General features: G+C 41.7%; 1 protein-coding gene across 1 annotated transcript in view; it reads right to left on the minus strand.

The window, feature by feature from the left end:
* The window catches only part of hecw1a (HECT, C2 and WW domain containing E3 ubiquitin protein ligase 1a), a gene marked incomplete at its 3' end in the record, with an annotated part of 89045 nt that extends 70812 nt beyond the window's left edge, over nucleotides 1-18233 (minus strand). The window contains exons 1-4 of the mRNA XM_084048126.1: nucleotides 18188-18233; nucleotides 11692-12016; nucleotides 8970-9080; nucleotides 1857-1951 (exon numbers count right to left, since the gene is read on the minus strand). Of these exons, the coding sequence (XP_083904252.1) occupies nucleotides 1857-1951; nucleotides 8970-9080; nucleotides 11692-12016; nucleotides 18188-18214 (558 nt within the window). The 5' untranslated portion in view covers nucleotides 18215-18233. The remainder of the gene's footprint in view (nucleotides 1-1856; nucleotides 1952-8969; nucleotides 9081-11691; nucleotides 12017-18187) is intronic.
* Nucleotides 18234-20330: the final 2097 nt, after the last annotated feature.

A 20330-nucleotide genomic window follows, 5' to 3' on the forward strand; every position in this document is an offset into this window, starting at 1 on the left:
TATTTTCCCTTAGGGCAGCATTTCTGCTGCCTTCATTGACCAAAATGACCAAAAGGTGTGCTGCACTTTTAGCGAGCCAAAATAATATAGACAAGATTGAGAGATAAAATATTTAACAACAATAATAATGTGTTACGCATTTTAACACAAGATTACATTTTTAATTAATTGCATATATTAAGCATGTGTTAATGTTAATGTTGACAGTAGTTTACAGTGAAATATGATATGGACTCTGGTACAGTATGTCCTCTTGCCTGGCATTGATTTTTTGTTTTTGACTGTATAGACCAATTATTTGTTTACCAACATTGAGACTGGATGCACAGGTGATTGTTTCATGCAATCAATTCTCAACCTGTTGTTTCGGGGTGCGCTGGTTTCAGCACACCCCAACCCCCTCTTGTGTGTTGGCTAGTGCTGCGCGCCCTAGCGAGACCTGACAGAATGGGTTTGACGCTTGCGCAGTATGACGCTTGCAACCAGTGTGACGTCGTCTGTTAAGGGGTCTACAAATATAGTTATTGTTCATGTGATGTTGACTTGTACGAGAAATCAACACAAAAGTGCGGACAAAAACAATGTGACGGGCTGGCATTTTACAATACCTGGACACCAAGGAGTGGCTCTTTGCCAAAGATTAAAGTGGCAGTGAAATGGAAAAACATGTTTTTCCTACATTTAGAGCATATCCGTGGTCATAATGACCTACTAACAATTATTTTATTATGACTGTTTTTGTTAGTGTTATCAGTTAGAAACTTTACTTATGGCTGCTTTTATTCATTCTGGGACCGCAATGGAATCAAGTCGTCTGACTATTTGAGCTATCCTGATAATTATATTACACTATGCACCGTGTTGAATTTATCAATAGATGCAGCTTTTGTGTAAACAATTCCTAAAAGTTCAATCTTAATTACTTCCTGTGAAACGCAATGAAAAAGTTTGAGAACCACTGATGTAACAACATACATTTTTCAGAAAACTGTTAAGAATTTAGAAGACATTTAAAAAATCGGCCTCAGGTCTCCCTCGCCTCACCAGCAGTGTTGCCATGTCCACTTATTATAAGCGACTTTGGGCTTGTTTTCCTGTAAAGTCGTTTGTAAATATTGGTAGTTGCAGGTTGCGGGTTTGGGCTTGTTTCCTAATGTTGTTTAAACCAGTGTTTCTCAAACATTTTCATGTCATGTATTTGTCTGCAGACCCCTCATCTGGAAATATGTTGTGCCAGTGACCCCCCATACTAGATTTGTGTTTTTAAAAAAAAGAAAGTATACAAAAAAAATATTAAACACAAGCTGTAGATCTGCTATTTTGAACAGCCAATGCTAAAATCTAAAATGACTTTCCCAGTTTTAATGGGTTACGTTTAAAACGTCCTGACTTCGTCTTGAACGAGATTCAAAACAGAGCCATGTGTAATTAAAATCAGGTGTGTATGGAGGAACATGAGCTCCGTTTAGGAATAAACACATTGAAGCACTGAGCCGTGCTCCTGACCCTGCTCCCTCTAGTGTCCTGCTCTCTTAGACTATTCTGACCGCTCTCCTCACTCTCTGAGATAGTAATGCACCTGCGGTCCACAAGCTGCCCATCAGACAGTATTCCCTCCCGCCTACTTAAAGACGTTTTTCATTCTGTTGGGCCACTTGTTTTACTAATAATCGATACTTGTCTTAGCTCAGGATGTGCTCCAGCCGCACAACAAGAATAGCCGACCTACAAGCTCACAACGAGTCGCGGATGCAACACGTTACTGAGTGTGTGTGTGTGTGTGTGTGTGTGTGTGTGTGTGTGTGTGTGTGTGTGGGGGGGGTGTGTGTGTGTGTGTGTGTGTGTGTGAGACTCACAGGGGCACAGGTGTAGTTGACAGTGACAGTGGGCGTGGTGGCTCTCAGCGCTCCGCTTACACCATGGTAGTACCTGAAGCAGATCTTGGTCTCAGCTAGAGGGAGGAGAGGGAGAGAGGAAACATGAGACACAAGAAAACTATTATATACGTATAATTACCGTATATCATCAGGCAGAAAGCACATATATCCATATTCTAACATTTTGTGCTTTATCGTACATTAATGCCCTACTTGATCATACAGCGTCAGACAAAAGTAGCAGATCCGCAAGCTTGAAACTTTTGAGCTTATAGATCTGTTACGTTTTGCTATTTTCTATAATCCTGAAAAGTTACAGTTTTGGACATATCAAGTTTCCACCTGACAGAGACAATATTCTGTATAAGGCTCCCACTGACATTTTGAAAAAATTACCAACAATGTGCCAATTAGATTCTGAGATATTATGTGTGCACCTAATGCCACCTCATGGTGGCGCTAGAGGAAAGGCCATCCGGTTGCCAAAATCAGTAGAGAGGTCCTCTAGCTGCTCAAGAACATTCACATGCAAACACACCAACTTAATCACTTGCAGGCCCGTTGTCCCTAGTTTGGGCATAGGCAACAATAAATAAATACAGTACATGTATGTATGTATGTATGTATGTATGTATGTATGTATGTATGTATGTATGTATGTATGTATGTATGAATGTATGAATGTATGAATGTATGAATGTATGTATGTATGTATGTATGTATGCATGTACATACAGTATATGTACGTGTATGTATGTGTACAGTATGTATGTATTTATGTACAGTATATCTCTTGGCGCTGTCATCTCAGCTCACAATCTACTGTATCTTATCACTACTCAACTGTTTCTATCCTTCCCCCTCTCTGCCACTCAGGTGGAAGAGCACATCGCTCTGGCTGTCTGGCTGACATCTCTGGCTGACATCTCACAGTGGATGTCTTCTCACCACCCAAAGCTGAACCCAGACAAGACCAAGCTTCTCTTCTTCCCAGGTAAGTCCGGCTCCAAGCAGGATCTAACTATTTCCATAGACTACGCCCTGGTGACTTCGGTCACCAGGGCCAAGAATCTTGGTGTTGACCTGGACAGTCAGCCCTCATTCAAGGCACGCTGTAACTCGCTCCTGACCTCCTGGCATGTGCACTAGCCCCTCCAAATGATCCAGAATGCCATAGCACGCGCTTGAACTTCAACCAGCCAAAATGTTCACGTTTCCCCCCTTCTCCATTGGCTCCCAGTTACTGCCCAGCACGGAGTACAAAACCTTGATGTTGGCCTACAAAGCAACCAAAGGTATGGCACCCCCATATCTTCAAAGCCTGATCCAACCCTACAACCCCTCCCGCTCACTAAACAGATCAGCTAACACAGGGAAGCTGTCAGAACCATCCCAAAAACATCCGGGACAAGGCTCCACACGTCCCAGACTCTTCTCCCTTCTGGCTCCCAAACTATGGAACAAACTCCCCATTGCAGTTAGAACTGCAGACTCACTCCCAATCTTCCGGCGTAATCTGAAGACACACCTCTTTAGACTCCACCTTAGCCCATAGCACTTGCCGTAGCACTTCCCCTAGCCTTGACGACCTTGCAGGCTTATGCAAAGGTTAAAATGTAATTTAGATAGCAAATTATGTATACAGATGCCAGGTACATTTGTATACCTGGCATCCTATAGTGTGTATAGTTGCAATGTAATGTAATGTAATGTAATGTAATGTAATGTACAGATTATTGTTTTTTTAATATTATACTGTTTAGACTGATGATAGGTTCTTGGTTTACCTATGATCCTAAATTACTATCTCTATGCATTTGATGTTTACCTCGTGTTTACCTTGTTTACTGTAAATCGCACTGGATTAAAGGAGACACACCATGAATTTAAAAAAAATATTTGATATTTAATATCATATGGTGTATGTCCCTCAAACCATTTTCAAAAGGTTTGAGCCTAAATCAACACTCAGATATACTCATCCCAAGTCAATTCTCTCAGGCTTATAAAGCACTTTCAGCTGCAATACCAAAACGTCCTGTTGGGCAGAGGGGTGCTACTGAGCAATTCTAAATACTCAGAATACATCAAAATACATGGGCAGAAAGTTTGGTGATGTAAGCAAACTTGCCATTCTGAGATGGCCTGTTCAGACACGCCCATTTTGAAAATCTCTGAAATGAGAATGAATGACTGAATGTTAAAAAAAAATATTTTTTGGGGTACAAGAGACACTGGGGAGCCCAAAAAATACCCCCCAAAAAAAAAAAGTGAAATTCATGGTGTGTCTCCTTTAAGAGCTATATGCCTAAATTGCAAATTGTATGCAAGCTATACTGTATGTATTTATCTTAAAAAATCCCAAAACAATATCTCGAAAATACTGTAGCAAAAGTAGCAGATCTACTAGATATTTTCTCTACTATGCTAATGTTTGAACATACCAGGGAAAGGCAAGAAAAGAAAACACTTAAGCCACATCACAATATTACGATATCTAAAATCCCTGAGCCAGCAGGCACCTCATTATCACATCCATGGTTGCTGATGTATGGCCTAATGCAATCAGGCCCAAGGTTAGATACCAAGGACGACTGCTGGGCAATAATTGGTTTATCACACAGGATACCCATATCCAGTGGTGGAAAAAGTATCACATTTGTTTTACTAAGTAAAAGTAAAAGTATCAATGCATCCTTAAAATGTAGAAATACTCTGTTACAAGTGAAAGTCCGGGATTCAAAATGTACTTGAGTAAAAGTACAAAAGTATTGGTATAAAAATGTACTTACTGTACCAAAAGTAGAAAGTACTCATTCTGCAGAAAGGCCCATTTCACAAGATTTCAAATGTATAAATCTTTTCAAAATAGCAGATCTACAAGCTCACAAGCGTTGTGAGCTTTTGGACATACTCGTCGCTGTTGGGTGGAAACCTTGTTCCACCCAACAGCGATCAATTGTTTATGAGAATCCCACATTTTTGCATACTGTATGTGCTGTACACTTTGTACCCATGGGGATGCGGCTCAAAATAGAATCCTGGGCAGCAAATGTGGACTAGAACAGTGGTTCTCAAAGTGTGGTCCAGGTACCCCCAGGGGTCCTTGAGGGGGTTCCAGCTAAATTAGTTAATATAGCATCAACATCTGTTGAACAAAATATGTTGTATTGATGTTGACTATTTTTTTAAACATTTTACCAACACAAATCTTGTATGGGATCCCTGGCACAAAATGTGTTCTGACGGGGGTCCACGGCCAAATACATACATACAATTTGGGGGTCCTTGACATGAAAATGTTTGAGATCCACCACTGGACTATAGGGAATGTGGACAATTCAGAATAGAGTTGAAACCCTGGGCCTTGGAGAGCAGTCTCCACAGGTAGATATGGAGGGTAACTGCAGGTCAGCTGGCCATTGGCCAAGGTGTTCAAACACCCTGGCTCTTGGCTCAGGTTCAAACTACAAAACCCTCTGCTCTCCAGAACTACACAAAAACATGACAGGTCAACCTGCTATCTTGTCCAGTCCACTAGCTCAAAATAATCCACTTTAACCACTTTAGACCGCAGCATCCACATTGTGGGGAAAGCTTTCGCTGAAAATAGCCGATCGACAAGCTCACAACGCGTTGCGTTGCAACGCGTTGTGAGCTTGTCGATCGTCTATTTTCCTGCGAAACTTTCCCAGTAATAACAGAAAAGGCACTAGTATAGAGCTCCGGTCAACCATATTAGTTACTTAAACCCCTTAAGTAGCTAACCACTTAAACCCTCTATTCTTAGTAAAACGGACCTGAGTTGCAAGTTACTTTCTATACCACAGCACACACATACACAGATAGATGACAAGAACAGATAGACATTCAGCTGGTTGTCAACCTCGTTCCTGAGATGTATGGCTTGAGGGAAAATCAATGCGCTGCAACCTCGCCCTCTCTCTCCTCTCTCTCTCTCTCTCTCTCTCTCTCTCTCTCTCTCTCTCTCTCTCTCTCTCTCTCTCTCTCTCTCAATCCCTCTCTTCTTATCTGTACCGTCCATCCTTACTCAATTCCCTGTAGCCAATTCACAATTCACCTCCTCTAAACACAGCCATGGCACAGTTCGATGAAAGTCCCATTTTGCGACCACAATATCTCTCTCTCTCTGTCTACTTCTATTTATCCCTCTCTTCCAGTCTCTCGGACTTCCTGCCTTTCTTCCTACCTCACTACCCCTCACAGGGGACTGAACATTGTCATTGTCGGGCGAAAACCCTGTATGACCAAAACTGTTGCTTTTAGGTAGGTAGTTAGTTAGTGGTGGAAAGTAACTAAGTACATTTACTTAAGTACTGTACTTGAGTACAATTTAGAGGTATTTGTACTTTACTTGAGTATTTCCAATTTCCAATACTTTTACTTCTACTCCACTACATCTCGGATCCAAGTATTGTACTTTTACTCCACTACATTTATTTGAAAACTAAAGTTACTAGTTACTTTGCAGATTGATTATTATTAGGTAGGTAGGTAGGTAGGTGGGTATATGAATGAAACACTATTACAAAACATACATTCACCACTCCGGTCACAAGCGTGACCAGAGTACTATTCGGCCAAATATTCTGCTATTTTCAAAAGATTTTTATACATTTGAAAACTTGAACGTTGGGACGTTCTGCATAATGAAAAAACTTTTACTTTTGGTACTTTAAGTACATTTTGATGCCAATACTTTTGTACTTTTACTCAAGTACATTTAGAATTCTGGACTTTTTAGTACTTTTCTCGTAAACTAACAAACTAAAAGCTGACTATTTTTGCTACTTTTGCGCAACACTGTCATACCACAGAGTAGTGCATGAAAAAACATAACAATGAAATATGGAGATAATGTGCAAGGTTTCTGCCCGACAGCTATGATATAATATTGGGGCGATGAGTCAGTTAGCGCCAAGGCTGTTGCTGCAGCTTTTAGACAGCACAGTCACACAATTCATAGAAACTCCTCCCACTTCCCAATGACAAATTTGAATGTAATGTACCAGTGTGTAATTTAAAAAATAATCTAGGACAGTGGCTCTCAAAGTGGGGTCCAGGGACTCTCTGGGTTATTTGAGGGGGTTCCAAATGGACCCTTACAGGTCTGTAACTGTGAGAGTGTACAAATGTAACCAAATGGACCCTTACGGGTCCATTTGGTTCCATTTGTACATTCTCAGAGTTATGGGGGTCCTTGAAATTAAAACGTTTGAGAACCACTGATCTAGGAATTAATAAAAATGTAGTGCAGCTACAAGTTAGTACAATACATTTAAATAGTACAGTAAGAGCATAGAACAGTAGTGCAGTAGTTCAAGTAGTAGTTCAATCAGCTGAAGCATTAATAAATACAAATTAATTGATGACTGTAAATGACATATCATCATGTGATAAATTACATGGTATTGAAATGGCATAGACATACTCGCCGATACCGATACCAGTATTTTAGGCAGTATCGGCAGTATCGACAACTCTAAAGACTAGCATGTTGCCTGGATTTGATTCCGACAACACGTGGCACTCATAGCAGCCTCGGCCACCATGGCTGATCTCTAGTGACTCGTAGAAGCTGACAAACTGGGGAAAGCTATACAAATGAACAAGGCAAAGATAGATGTCTTTCGCCGGCACAGAGGAAATATCTCTATGGTCACAAACTGCAGAGCTGGCTGATGTTCTGACCTTTCAACTTCAAGCACTGTGACAAAAATTCTTCCAAACGGATGTCAGATAGACACTCAGCTGCTTGTCGTTGCAGAGAGTTATGGCTTGAGGGGAAATCGATGCACTGTAAACTCGCCCCCCCACCTCCCCTCTCTCTCTCTCTCTCTCTTTCTCTCGCTCCCGCTTTTCTTATCTGTGCCTTCCATCCTTACTCAATTCCCTGTAGCCAATTCACAACTCACCTCCCTAAACGCAGCAATGGCATAGTTTGACGAATGTCCCATTTTGCAACCACAATATCTCTGCCTTCCTGTCCCTATTTCTCTAAGCGCCCAATCGCAAGCCAAGGTGAATATACAACATGGCCAGCTGTTAGAAGAATGAAAATAAACCACATTTGTCTGATGACATACATATATACTTACATATAAACCAATATACTTAGTTGACGGGAGTCACCTCCTATTTTCCCTCTACACCAAAGATATTTGCAGAAAATATAGCAGATCTACAAGCTCACGACGCATCACAATGTTTTTGGTGAATTTTCGCCTATTATGACATGCCCATAATAAGGACACTGGGGTTCATGTGGTTAACAATTTAAATTAAAGCATCAGCTCTGTGTTATTTGACCAGAACTGAATATCACAGAGTTTCCAACGATATACAATTTCGGCATTTATCAGACACTATTCTTATCCAGAGTGAGTAAGTGACCCTCGTCAACCTGCGACAGGGTTAAGTAGTCAAGTAAGTAGAGTCGTATATAATTAAACAAGTCAGTGCTACAAAGTAACTACAAGGCAGGTAAACATACTATCTCTCGAAATAATATAGACCCCACTTAGCATTTAGAGGTAACCTCATATGTTCAAAATGGACAAAATGGACAAAAACTTTTCAGGACTCAAATAAAACAATTACAAAGGTAACAGATCTACAAGCTCAAGCTCTGAGGAGAAGTTAGGGAGTGAGTCTGCATTCTAGGATGCTTGGACCATTGGCCACGGTGTCAGTGACGCTGGGATGGCCAGCCCAATCTCACCTAAAATAACTAACTATTGAACTAATTGACCACAGGAAAAAGAATAGCATGGATGCGTAACACTGAATTATTTCAAAATTGTCCTGAAAAAACATCTATCAGGAGACCACAAAGTAATTTTCCCATCTCTAGTGTTTGTGCATTTGTTGGTGACATGTATTATTGTGTTAATTGTGTATGCTGTGTTGATGTATTGAACACATACTGTAGGACCACAATGGAAAACAAGTCCCCAGGACCTTTTGTGTTATCCTTTTAGCTTACAGACCCTTAAGTGAGTTACGCTACAGTCGAATGTGTAAACAAAACCTTTAGCTCTCACTGAGATGCAAGGTGGGGCGTGTACTTACAGTCCGTTCGAAAGTAGGAGCCCGCCTCGACCTTCCAGACGATCTGCCCCCTGTGAGAGCCGTTGACTCCTCGGTTCTTGTAGTCCAGGAAGTTCTCAGACAGAATCTCATCTAAGGAGTTGAGAGAGGAACCACTGTTACATACACATGATGGGGGGTTTCTAATAGTTCTCAGACATTTTGTGGAAAATGTTATTTTTGCCTAAATCAGCTCTCCATGACACTGGCCACCTCTGGTAAAATTGCCTATATCCTTATTGAAAAGATCATGCTGTTCCCACCCCAGTAGTATAATGGCCTATATCAAAGGTGTGACCTAGGACCTATTTTTGTGTCAAATCACAAATTGTCCTTTAAAGTAATTTAATCCTCTTATGTTACAACCTGTGGGCCGGGGCCCACTGGTGGGCCTCGATGGTATTTTCAAGTGGGCCCAAATAATTGCCAATACACTAACTCTAAAAGTCTGTCTATCTGTCTGTCTGTCTGAACACATTTTTCTTCTCAGTGGGTTGAGCAATTGATCTGAACTTGCACACAGGGATTGACCATTAGCCTACAGTAGGTCTAGGAAGACAGCCACGAATGCCATTTTTCACTTTTCCCAAATTTAAGCTGTTTATTAGCATTTTTTGTGAATTCTGAGATGAGTTTGGAAGTTACTGAGCATGCCCGGCCGCGGGCTTTGTTGTCCTGGTTACGGTTCCCAGGCTATGGGATCATTTCTGTTGTCACGGATACGGTCACCCAGGCCATAGATATAGAAACCTAGATACCTCATTGGCCTCTGCAGTTCGTTGGAGCAACTCGTATCGCGGCCGACATTTTTGCGTAGGCAAACTGACACTCAAAGTGACTACTGGCCAATCACAGCGCTCACAGCGCGTTGACTACTGGCCAATCATAGTGCGCCTTTTCCAAGACTTGTCAGAATCTAGTTGTCCCGCCCCCACTTTAGGGTTACCAACTTTCAGAAATGGAAAAACGGGACACATGCACGCGCGCGCGATTTTTTTCGGGTTTCGCACGGATTTGGGAGTTTTTTCTGATACTTTATTTCGGTTTTAGGGTTAGGGTTGTTAGGGTTATTTAATTATTTTGGAGCCAGCCCCCCAAACTCCTGAAATGCATAGAAATCTATGAAATCTAAATAAAAAATCTATGAAATTTATATTAATTATATTGAATTATTATATATTAATTATTTTATTTATGTATTTATTAACTGTTAATCCATTATGAAGAATTCCGTTTTCCAGATGAGCATAACAACATAAGAGTTATTCTTTAAATGGGCACACTATTTAATTATATTGATTAATATATATAAGAGTTATTCTTTAAATGGGCACACTATTTAATGATATTGATTAATATATATAAGAGTTATTCTTTAAATGGGCACACTATTCAATTATATTGATTAATATATATTAAATACATGTTTATCTATTAGACTTTAAAAACACAACATTATTAGTCTACTGAAATAGCCTAGACTATGCCCACATCAGCAGCCAATACTGTATGTAGGCTGCCAGGGCAGGTAAATAGAAATACTGATTAAAAAAAAATACTATCTTGTTAAAAAACACAACCAGATAAATAATATGTAATATCCCATACAGAATCGATCTCAGGAGATGTTTCATTCATGAAGAACTGTGACACTTGTGTTTGGGTTCTTATATTTTTGGTATGTTGTTCTCCTGAGGCATGCTGTTTGTCTGATGTCAGCCAGTCCACCATGGACCACAGAAAACATACGCCGACATAGGCTACTTTAAAAAGTTTACAGTTTGCTTTGCTCCAAACATCTCCACTGACGCTGTCTTTACAGTTTTGAGTAATGAGCCAATGAGCTGCTGAGCACACTCCCAGACAATGGCATTATAGCCAGCGTTGCCAAGTCTGCTTATTTCCTGCAACTTGTGGACAAATTCTGCCTTGTTTTTTCCTTGTTTTTTCCATTACAGTTATAAAGGACTTTGATTTTGGAGCCGGGTCCACTCAATGCATTTTATGAGCAGGGGAGCGCTTTGAATATCATGTCCATAGCGCTCGCACATAGAGCGTTTATTCACAAGCGCAATGTTCTCATGAACGTCATGTTATTTGCACAAATAGCTAAGCTGCCTGAAACAATGTAAGCATGGACTTCTCATGGTTGTGGTAACGAGTTACGACTCAATGTCAGGTAAATGAGTTGACCGGGTTGTTACACACAGCCATGATCAAAGGAGCTGCCTTAATTCTCTCCTAAAGTTTACCTAAGCATACCGTATACTGTGTACACAGTGCATAACCCAAAGTCTGCTAATACTTTGAGTGCTCACATCCCCGGGTATGGACTAGTACATATTAATATAAAAAATGACTTGATATTTCTTTCTTTAAAACCTTGGAAAATTTGTTTTCATTGTGATATCAATAAATAAGAACTTATGTACTATGTTGGTTCCGTATAAGCGAAGCCGGAACACAATTGATTGATTTATCAATAAAATAAACATGCTCTGAAAATGCACGTGGCACACCCATCTGGCCACTTAGCAAGGCAGCCGATTTGGCTGCCGTGCCAAAGTAAATATTAGGCTTCTCGGCTACAGGCAGCTGGCTTTATTAATGAATTCTGATTCATATTAAATGTTTTACATGTTTTATTATTTATTATCATGATGAGCTCTTAACTGATACCAGAATAAGACCCAGCCTGACTCACCGACAAGGTACATGCCGATCCAGTCGCCGGAATCTACCTCCTCCTTGATGTCCCACGTGATCAGCAGCTCCTGTGATTGGCCGATGGTGTAGCGGGAGGAGCTGGCGGTGAGGGTGGATCGACTGTCCGAAGAGACCAGGTCTGTGTCACTGGTGGAGCGCGGCAGGGCCAGCAGCAAGGGCTCCCGGTTCAGACCGCTGAGGGCGTAGCTCTCGGGGCTGTAGCCGAGGCTGGGCCCGCTGTCCTTACAGCGCCCCCGGTTCTGGCTGCTCCGCGTCGGGGAGGCCATCGCTGCCAGGCCCAGCAACCTGTTCTGGTACAAGTTCTACACACACACACACACACACACACACACACACACACAGGAGAACTAGATGAGGGGTTCTGTTCATCACTGCTCTTCAGGATTACCATTGCTTACAAGCATGTAGGTAGACGCACGCACGCACGCACGCACGCACGCACGCACGCACGCACGCCGCACGCACACACACACACACACACACACACACACACACACACACACACACACACACACACACACACACACACACACACACACACACACACACACACACACACACACACGCATGTGAAGATAAATGTCCAAACTAAAAACATTATTTTCTCATCACTGAAGATGAATTACAATACTTTGCATCCTTGTTGAGGGTTATGGTTAGTTTGTGAGGCTGTTTTTTTCATATTTTTGCACCTCATGTCATGACTGTCCGCGTTGAATGTTTGTGTTAATACTGTTAATAAATGAATTTAAAGAGTTAGACCAAAAACACTTTCATGACCGCAAGGAATTGTGAAAGCAACGTGGAAAATGTCAAATGGATCATTATAACTGAACTGCAGGCTAAAAAGACCATTTTCAATCTTAGCCTTTTAGTGTGGTAAAAGATGTGCGTTGGCATGCTTTGTGTTTGACTCGTCCATGGGATGAGGTCATGTGTGCCCGTCAGACTGAGAGTGATGAAGTTATTATGATAATTACCAGTTGTTGGACAAAACTAAGTAAATAGAGTTCATGATTTAAAGGAGTACTGGATGCGAAACTGACTGTAAGCCTTGAATTAACTGACTTAAAGAGCTTAATGGTTGCTGTGGCACATTTTATACATTGACAAAAACTGACTTGCATGGGACATCATCAGTCAGTATTCTTGTCTCATTATGCAGCCTAGAAACCTGCCAAGGGCCACTTAATCCCCATTTTAAATATAGCAAAAATTGCTGCTCTACAAGCTCACAATGTGTCAAATTTTTCGCTAGTTTTGCACATTCTTGCAAATTCTTGCAAATTCTTGCAAATACTTGAAATTCTCGTAAATTGTCAGCTATAATGACAGGCCCAAAATGGGGTCGCTGGTTGAAAGTCGTTACATTTCAAATTCTGACAAATTTTGACGTTTCATATCTGTCGAACAGGGACCATAAAATAAACAACAAGCCATGATGCAACCAAACAATTTCCACTGCTTTCGACACAGCTGCAGCTCCACAAGGCAGGGCAGCGGTGTCTTTATGCTGAGACCAAACGGCTGCCTCCAAATTGGTCTAATAACAGGGCAGTTCAATTACAAAAAGATTGACCTGACATTGTGGCCATTATCTGCGTCTCCAGCTCTCTCCCACAGCCATATCGGATATTAGTTATCTTTCAGCCAATAGTGCGGCAAGCACGAACCGAGCAAGCTGCTGGTATAGATCAGTGGTTCTCAACCTTCTCAGTCCGCGACCCCCCAAAATAATCATATTTGAACTGGGGACCCCCAACCCACCCTGACAAGTACTTGGAATTGTAGGAGTTTAGGCGTTACATTTAGTTTGACACGGTTCCACAGATAAATATATAATATTATGAATATTGTGAACGCCTCGAGGCGTTGTGATCTCCCCTGGAGATCCCAACCCACAGGTTGAGAACCACTGTTGTAGATGGTGATATTACATTTTATTCTTCATTCGTTGCAACCGGTAAAGCAATCATACACCCACTCGCACACAGCACCAAACACACCGAGTCTGAGACATGCGTGAATGCACACATGGTACTGTAGCGCCACGGTAATGTAAAAAGACAGCCAGACAGACAGTATAGCGTAGCGGTGTGGGGGAGGGGTGACACCGATGGAGCATGCTGGCAAACACACTAATGTTACTGTGGCATGCAGGGCGGTTTTATCTACCCCACCCCACCCTCTACATCTAGAATATTGAGGTTTATTTGCCTTATGTTTCCATGGTGTTAACGAAAACAGTTCCCAATACTTATATTCAATAATCCCACATGATTATCTCACATAGTATGGACACTCACTGCAGAGTGACATCATCTGAGTCATCTCCATCACACAACCTTGATTCAGGAGGATCCAACCAACAGACAACGTTACATCCTTAGGGGCCATTTTCAGAGAAAGTGTATTTTTTTTCTTTGAGTGGTGGAGCGCTTTGGATATTACTGCTTGTCCAGAAACTGCCACATAATGCAGTGTGTGCCGCTTGTGGGCGAGTCGCTGCAACCCTCTGCATAGAAAAGTGCTTTGATGAGCAGTACATCTCTCCCAGATGGGAAATATTCTATACTTGAGGCGTCCAGGGTGCTCTGCTGGAAAACGCTAGAAGCCCATGAGTGCTATGTTATGCTCTGGGCTGGGAAGAGGAGCACTCCAAGAGTGTCTTTACCACTAGCAGCTCAAAAAACACTTTCTGTGGACATGGTCCCTAGTGTAGTAACAGACAGTATCTGGTGTGAATGATGTTACATCAGTTAGCAACCACTTGAGGGGTGAAGCCTTTTAAGAGTTGTTGACTATTGGACAAGACAGCAGCTGAAACATTGCTTGCTATATTTATTTATTTGACAAATGCATTTCCATTCCTATCATGCATTTAGTCAAAATTAGCTATTTTCATTCACATAGCAAAATGGCATAATTTGCATTACATTAGAATAAGAGCATAACAGTTAATAGCAATAGCAGTTAGACATTTTGGACACTTTGGAGTGCAGAATTGGTGATATCTGTAACAGGATGTCTGAAAACAGAATGCTGGCGTCATAATGCATCGTTTCTCATTTCATATACAGTACTGTATGTAAAATGATAGCCCAACTGAGATGTCACTGCACAGAAGCAACCACACCCTCTATTTTCTTTTAATAAATGTTTTAGTAGGGCTGGTGGCTGTGTTCCCAAAAGAAAACACATTCTGCTGTGGTTGAAATGCTTCCCAGATTACTATTAATCAGTGTAGGCTATGACTTAAAACTCACTTGTTTGGCTTAGCACTTGCATAATTCGATGCATGCATGTGTTATGTCGTTATATCCATTTTTAAAGGTGCTACACAAATATTTTCACTTCACTTATACTCAACACAGAGTACCAGGAGGAGTGCAGTCTCTCTTTTGACTTTCGAATAGTTAATGCTTTGACAATGAGTCGACTGTTACAGAGCTCTAGTCAAATTCCCCAATACAATGATAGGGCCTTCAAAATGTGATTCCACCTGCTGATGTGACATCTATTCTTGCTGTGCAGCACAGTGACTCCCACATGCTGCCATCTCTGGATGACAGCATGTGAGGTGTATCTGGGCGCAGAAATATGGGCCATGGCATATTGTGAAATATAGGAAACTATGATGCCTTTGGACTAGGCTGGACGAATGTGCGTGGAACCCACAATGACTTACTGTGGATCCCATCCAAAGTGAGTCTGATTTTGTAGACATTGTGACAGTAGGGTAAATTACGGTGTATTTGGGCACATTTTCTTTCCACAACATCTACGTTTGGCTTGTTGCCAGTGGAGTTTGAGCAGCTCCAATGTCAATCACACATTCTTGCCTCATTAGAATGGTCGCGAGAGACTGGGTATGCGTAGAGTAGGATTCAAACCTGCAACACAGGTTTACGATTACACTGCAAAACCATATATAATTAGTGTTAACTCTGAGTTCAAGCAACAGTGTAGGTCCATGCTTCTGTGGTCGCTTGCCCTAAACAAAGGACAGATTTTCAAGCTAAACTGTTGTTAGCTTGTAAATCTGTTATTTTCTGCCTACACTGTCCCTCTCAGCTCTCCTACACTGTCTCTCTCTCAACTCTCCAACAATCGGCGTCCCTCTTAGCTCTCCTATACTGTCTCTCTCACAACTCTCCTACACTGTCTCTCACTGATCTCACCTACACTGTCTGTCTCAGCTCTCCTATACTGTCTCTTTCAGCTCTCTTACTGAATCTCTCTCAGCTCACTTTCACTGTCTGTCTCTCTCAGCTCTCCTACACTGTCCTCAGCAATCCTATTTTCTCTAATCTCTATCCATGCTGTCTCACTCTCAGGTTTCTGACTGCATCAATTATTTTTCCTCCTTTGGTTATTTGTGTAAATAACCTAGAACCCTCTACATACCCAAAACCCCATCATCAATTTAAGTAGGAATGAAGAGGGTGACAGTCTTGAGGTGCGTTCCCACCGGAAGATAAAATATGTGTTCGAGCGGCGCGATAACATACAAGTTAATGCAAAGATGCGACTTGGTGCGATGCCGCATTGAGCGGCGCGAACAGGGCGACGCGAACAAAGTTTTCGTCACTATACAGGATCTTCACTCCAACTGAGGCGATCAACATTCACTTACCCCCCACACTTCACGTCTCAACAGCCAAACAGCATAGATATATTTTGATTCATCCAGCTCCAACGACCGGGAACCAGCAACACGGGAAAGACAACACCATTGCAGAGGCACAGCCAGAAACAGATTTTGCTGCTCATAAACGATATTGTAGTATAGCAAGAATTATGTTCAATAGTAACAAGCAGGTGCCTCTTAAAAGAGACGTTTTGGGTGTGCAAGTGTAAGCTGCAATTATGGGTCCCTTTGGTTCCATTGATACACATCTGTTGTTTGTGATTGCAAACAAAAAAGCCCCCAAATCGGTATTTGAGTTAACAAACTGCTTTATGTTTACTCCCAACGGGACCATCTTGCCGAGCGGGAGGTCATGACTCATGATCAATCGTCCCTGGGCAGTAGGCTATAGCTGCCTGCTGGGAAGAAGGAAAAACACACCCTCGTTGTGTGTTTTAGACAGCTTGATGGTAAATGATGATCTACTGTATATATTCTAGTCATAAAATAGATTATAATGCATTATAGACCCGACCTTTAAGTAAAGTAAACCAAATTCGGCATTGTTTACTGTGCAGTTATTGACGAGGCGATTAGTTGAACAAGCAAATGAACACTACTTTTGTCCCATATTTTATCTTTCGGTGGGAAAGCACCTAAACACTTTGTAATGGCTTTGATCTAAACATCGAAAAAAGCACGAACCCTCAGTTGGATTGCCAGCAGTGTTTCCATTTACTAATAATAGTGGCAGACTGTTGCCCTTTAATACGTGATTATTGAGGGAGATTCACGATCACATTAAGAGTAATGTTGGATGCGAGATTCCCTTCTCCCCAAATATGTGCGTCTTGGGTAACCCTAGTTCCCTTGATGAGCTGACAGCCTATGACGCAGAGTGGCCTCAAACGGCTTTAATGTTGGGACATAAACGTATGATGTGTGAGTGGAGAACTCCTTCTGCCCCCTCCGTGAATGTCTGGTTTAGTCAACTTGGTCAGGTAGTGGCTCTGGAAAACCTCTCTTTCAGACTTATTGACAAAGTAGACAGCTACCTACTTAAAATGAGCGAAGTGGGAGGTACACACTGGGGGCACTGTTTAAATCTGAACAGAGCTGACTCATGTCTGAACTGTACTTCTCTTCATTTAAATAACTGAACAAAAAATCCATCACCTTATTATTTCTGTGTTGTTTTCTTTTTCTTATTTTTTTAATGTATGGTTCCCTTTTGTTTTATTCTGTGTTACTTTATTTTCTGCTTTATTTGTTTTTTCTTCTCAAATGTCCTGTTTAAAAGATAAACAAGTAGTGGCAGACTGAACAAGGGGTCAGTAACACGAGCTTAGCTTAACATTGGTCTTTTTTAGACTGGTCTCAAATTGTATCGTAGCCTATCATATGATGTTCTACAACAGAGTTGATTTGGGCCAGACAAGCTGGCCATCCTCCATCCAGGCTATGCCTGATATGTCACCAAGCTAGCAATAAAAGAAATGTGCTGTACAATCTGGAGAGTTAATTTGATACAATAAAAAGAATGGATGGTTCCATTTTCAACACCAACCAGAACTTCATCACTTCAAGTTTCAGGACCACTCAGTCTGACGGGCGCACTCATGTAATCACCAAGTATGCCAAGGATACAAACCAATGTTATCTTTGGTTTGGTTATGATTGCAAATCATTGACATTACACATTAAGACCCCTTACACATCAGACTAAAAACCTGGACTCAAGTCCACGTTTCAGTCAACATGAATGCAACAGACATGCGTTATGGATGGGTGACACAGACAGTGGTTAGCAAGTGAAACAGTGTGGTTCGGGGCAGACACTGACCTTGATACTACACAGGTGCATCAGCATTATGACGGCTCAACTCAAAGTACACCAATACCTGGAGGATGGGGAGGGGGGAGAAGGGGAAGGGGGGCGAGTTACTTAACACAGCAAAAAAGCAAAGAGGCAATGGATCGGAATGTTTGTGTTGTCTTGTTGTGGGTATCAGAGAGATACAGTAAAGCAATAAAGTGAGTGCGTGAGTGAGTGAGTGAGTGAGTGAGTGAGTGAGTGCGTGTGTGCGTAAGTGAGTGCGTGAGTGAGTGCGTGCGTGCATGAGTGCGTGAGTGAGTGCGTGCATGAGTGTGTGCGTACGGGTGCGTGCGTCTGCGTGCGTGCGCGTGCCTTTGTGTGTGTGGGGTAGTACACTAGACAATGGTAACATTTGTGACAGCAAGAGATTTCATATTTCATCTTTGCCAGATAAAGATATGAATCACCAGGAGGCAGAAGAAAAATCAAAAGACAAAAAACATTTAAAAGACAAAAGTTGAACGTGTACAGAGAGACTCTTTGGCCACAGACATGACAGGAGAAACCCAGACATAGACAGAACAATGTACAACGTACGATATCAAAGAAAACTGTTCATAATCAAGACAAACACACAGCAGCAGTACATTAGCATGTGCATCCACAGACGACCACATGGTCTGCTTTGGAGAAAAGAAGACGAAGGAAAGATTGTGCAGAGATTTGACTACTTATTTTCCAGTCTCGTCCTCTCTGCTGCAACTGTTCGAAGTGTCCTTGAGCAAGACACTCCCGATAAGCAGGGTGGTGACTTGCACGGTTGCCTCCACTGTCAGTGTGTGAATGTGTGTGAAAATGTGTGTAGAACACATAATGTGCAGTGTGTGTGAAAGGATCAATGTGTACATGTAACCTGTAACCTGTAACATTGTAAAGCACATTTGAGTGGTTGGAATGACTAGTGTTATATAGGCAGGCCATTCATATAACACAGTGCTAATATTATAAAATATTTTGTTCCAGGGACCCCCAGAAGCAAAGATTTGAGTTAACATTTGAGTTTAAAAAAATACATTATATTAAAAGATTTGCACACTTTTTCACGATTTTTCAAAAAAAGTATTATTGTAACACAGGGCAGGTGTTTTGCGGGTAAGGCAAGTGTCCCAAAATAGCAACTTTGCACGGGAACGCCCCTTGCGCACTTCTTAACTCATTCCCTGCCTAGGACGTAAAAAACGTATTTTTTTCCAATTACCAAACCTGCCTAGGACTAAAAAACGTAATTTTGAAAACGTTTTTTTTTAAAAACAAGATCTCACGTTCCTTCATCTCTCTACATTTCATTTCATTGTAGCACACCCGGATACGGAAATACGTCAAATCGAAGATTTTCGTTTCCGTCCGCTTCCTGTTTAGGTCCCGCCCTAAGACGGTCTTTTCTCGGCTTTGCATTTCTCCGCCGTGGAATGCTGTTTAGCGACGCTGTTTAGAAACTGCTGCTACTGCAAAATGGAATGTCGCCGATTGAAAATTTCTTCTCTGGGCCACTCACACAACTACCCTGTGTGTCTACAAACAGTTGAACACGCGATCATAAGGGATTTAGCAAGGTCTGTGGCGAGGTGAAAAAAGTAAGTGAGTTTTCCGTTTACATAGCGAAACATGGTGTTTTTACACTGGGCTGGAGGAGAGAGACTCCGCCCCGATCGGAATGTTTGTTGTCTGAGCGGCGTGCCCGGCTCGCCTGTGTGTTTAGAAACAATTGCACTTGCGATCATAATGAAAAAAAAAATTTTTTAAAGTTATAAAAAACACTAAATCGCTGGCAGTGGGCAAACACAGCCAGAAATAAGTCTGGCAGGGAATGAGTTAATACTCAAATAGTGGGTTTAGCCGGTATTGGTGATTATAGGGCTGTACGTCTTCTCTAGGCCAAGCTGCACAGCACTAGGATAGCTTTGTGTGGAAGATGTCTGAATCACCTTTGATTTTCCCTTTACAGCAATTATGATTCGTAAATTGCAGCAATTAACTTTACAAATTGAGCTATTTAGCAATTACCTTGGTGGCCGCCTGGAACAGCTAGCAGACTAGAAAAGTCACTCAGACACAGATATTATACCCAATGGCAACCGAGTTTGCACAAATACTCCCTAATGTAAAGACA

This window comes from Gymnoscopelus microlampas (genome assembly GCF_963454915.1).
Source record: "Gymnoscopelus microlampas genome assembly, chromosome: 22".
Taxonomy (NCBI): domain Eukaryota; kingdom Metazoa; phylum Chordata; class Actinopteri; order Myctophiformes; family Myctophidae; genus Gymnoscopelus; species Gymnoscopelus microlampas.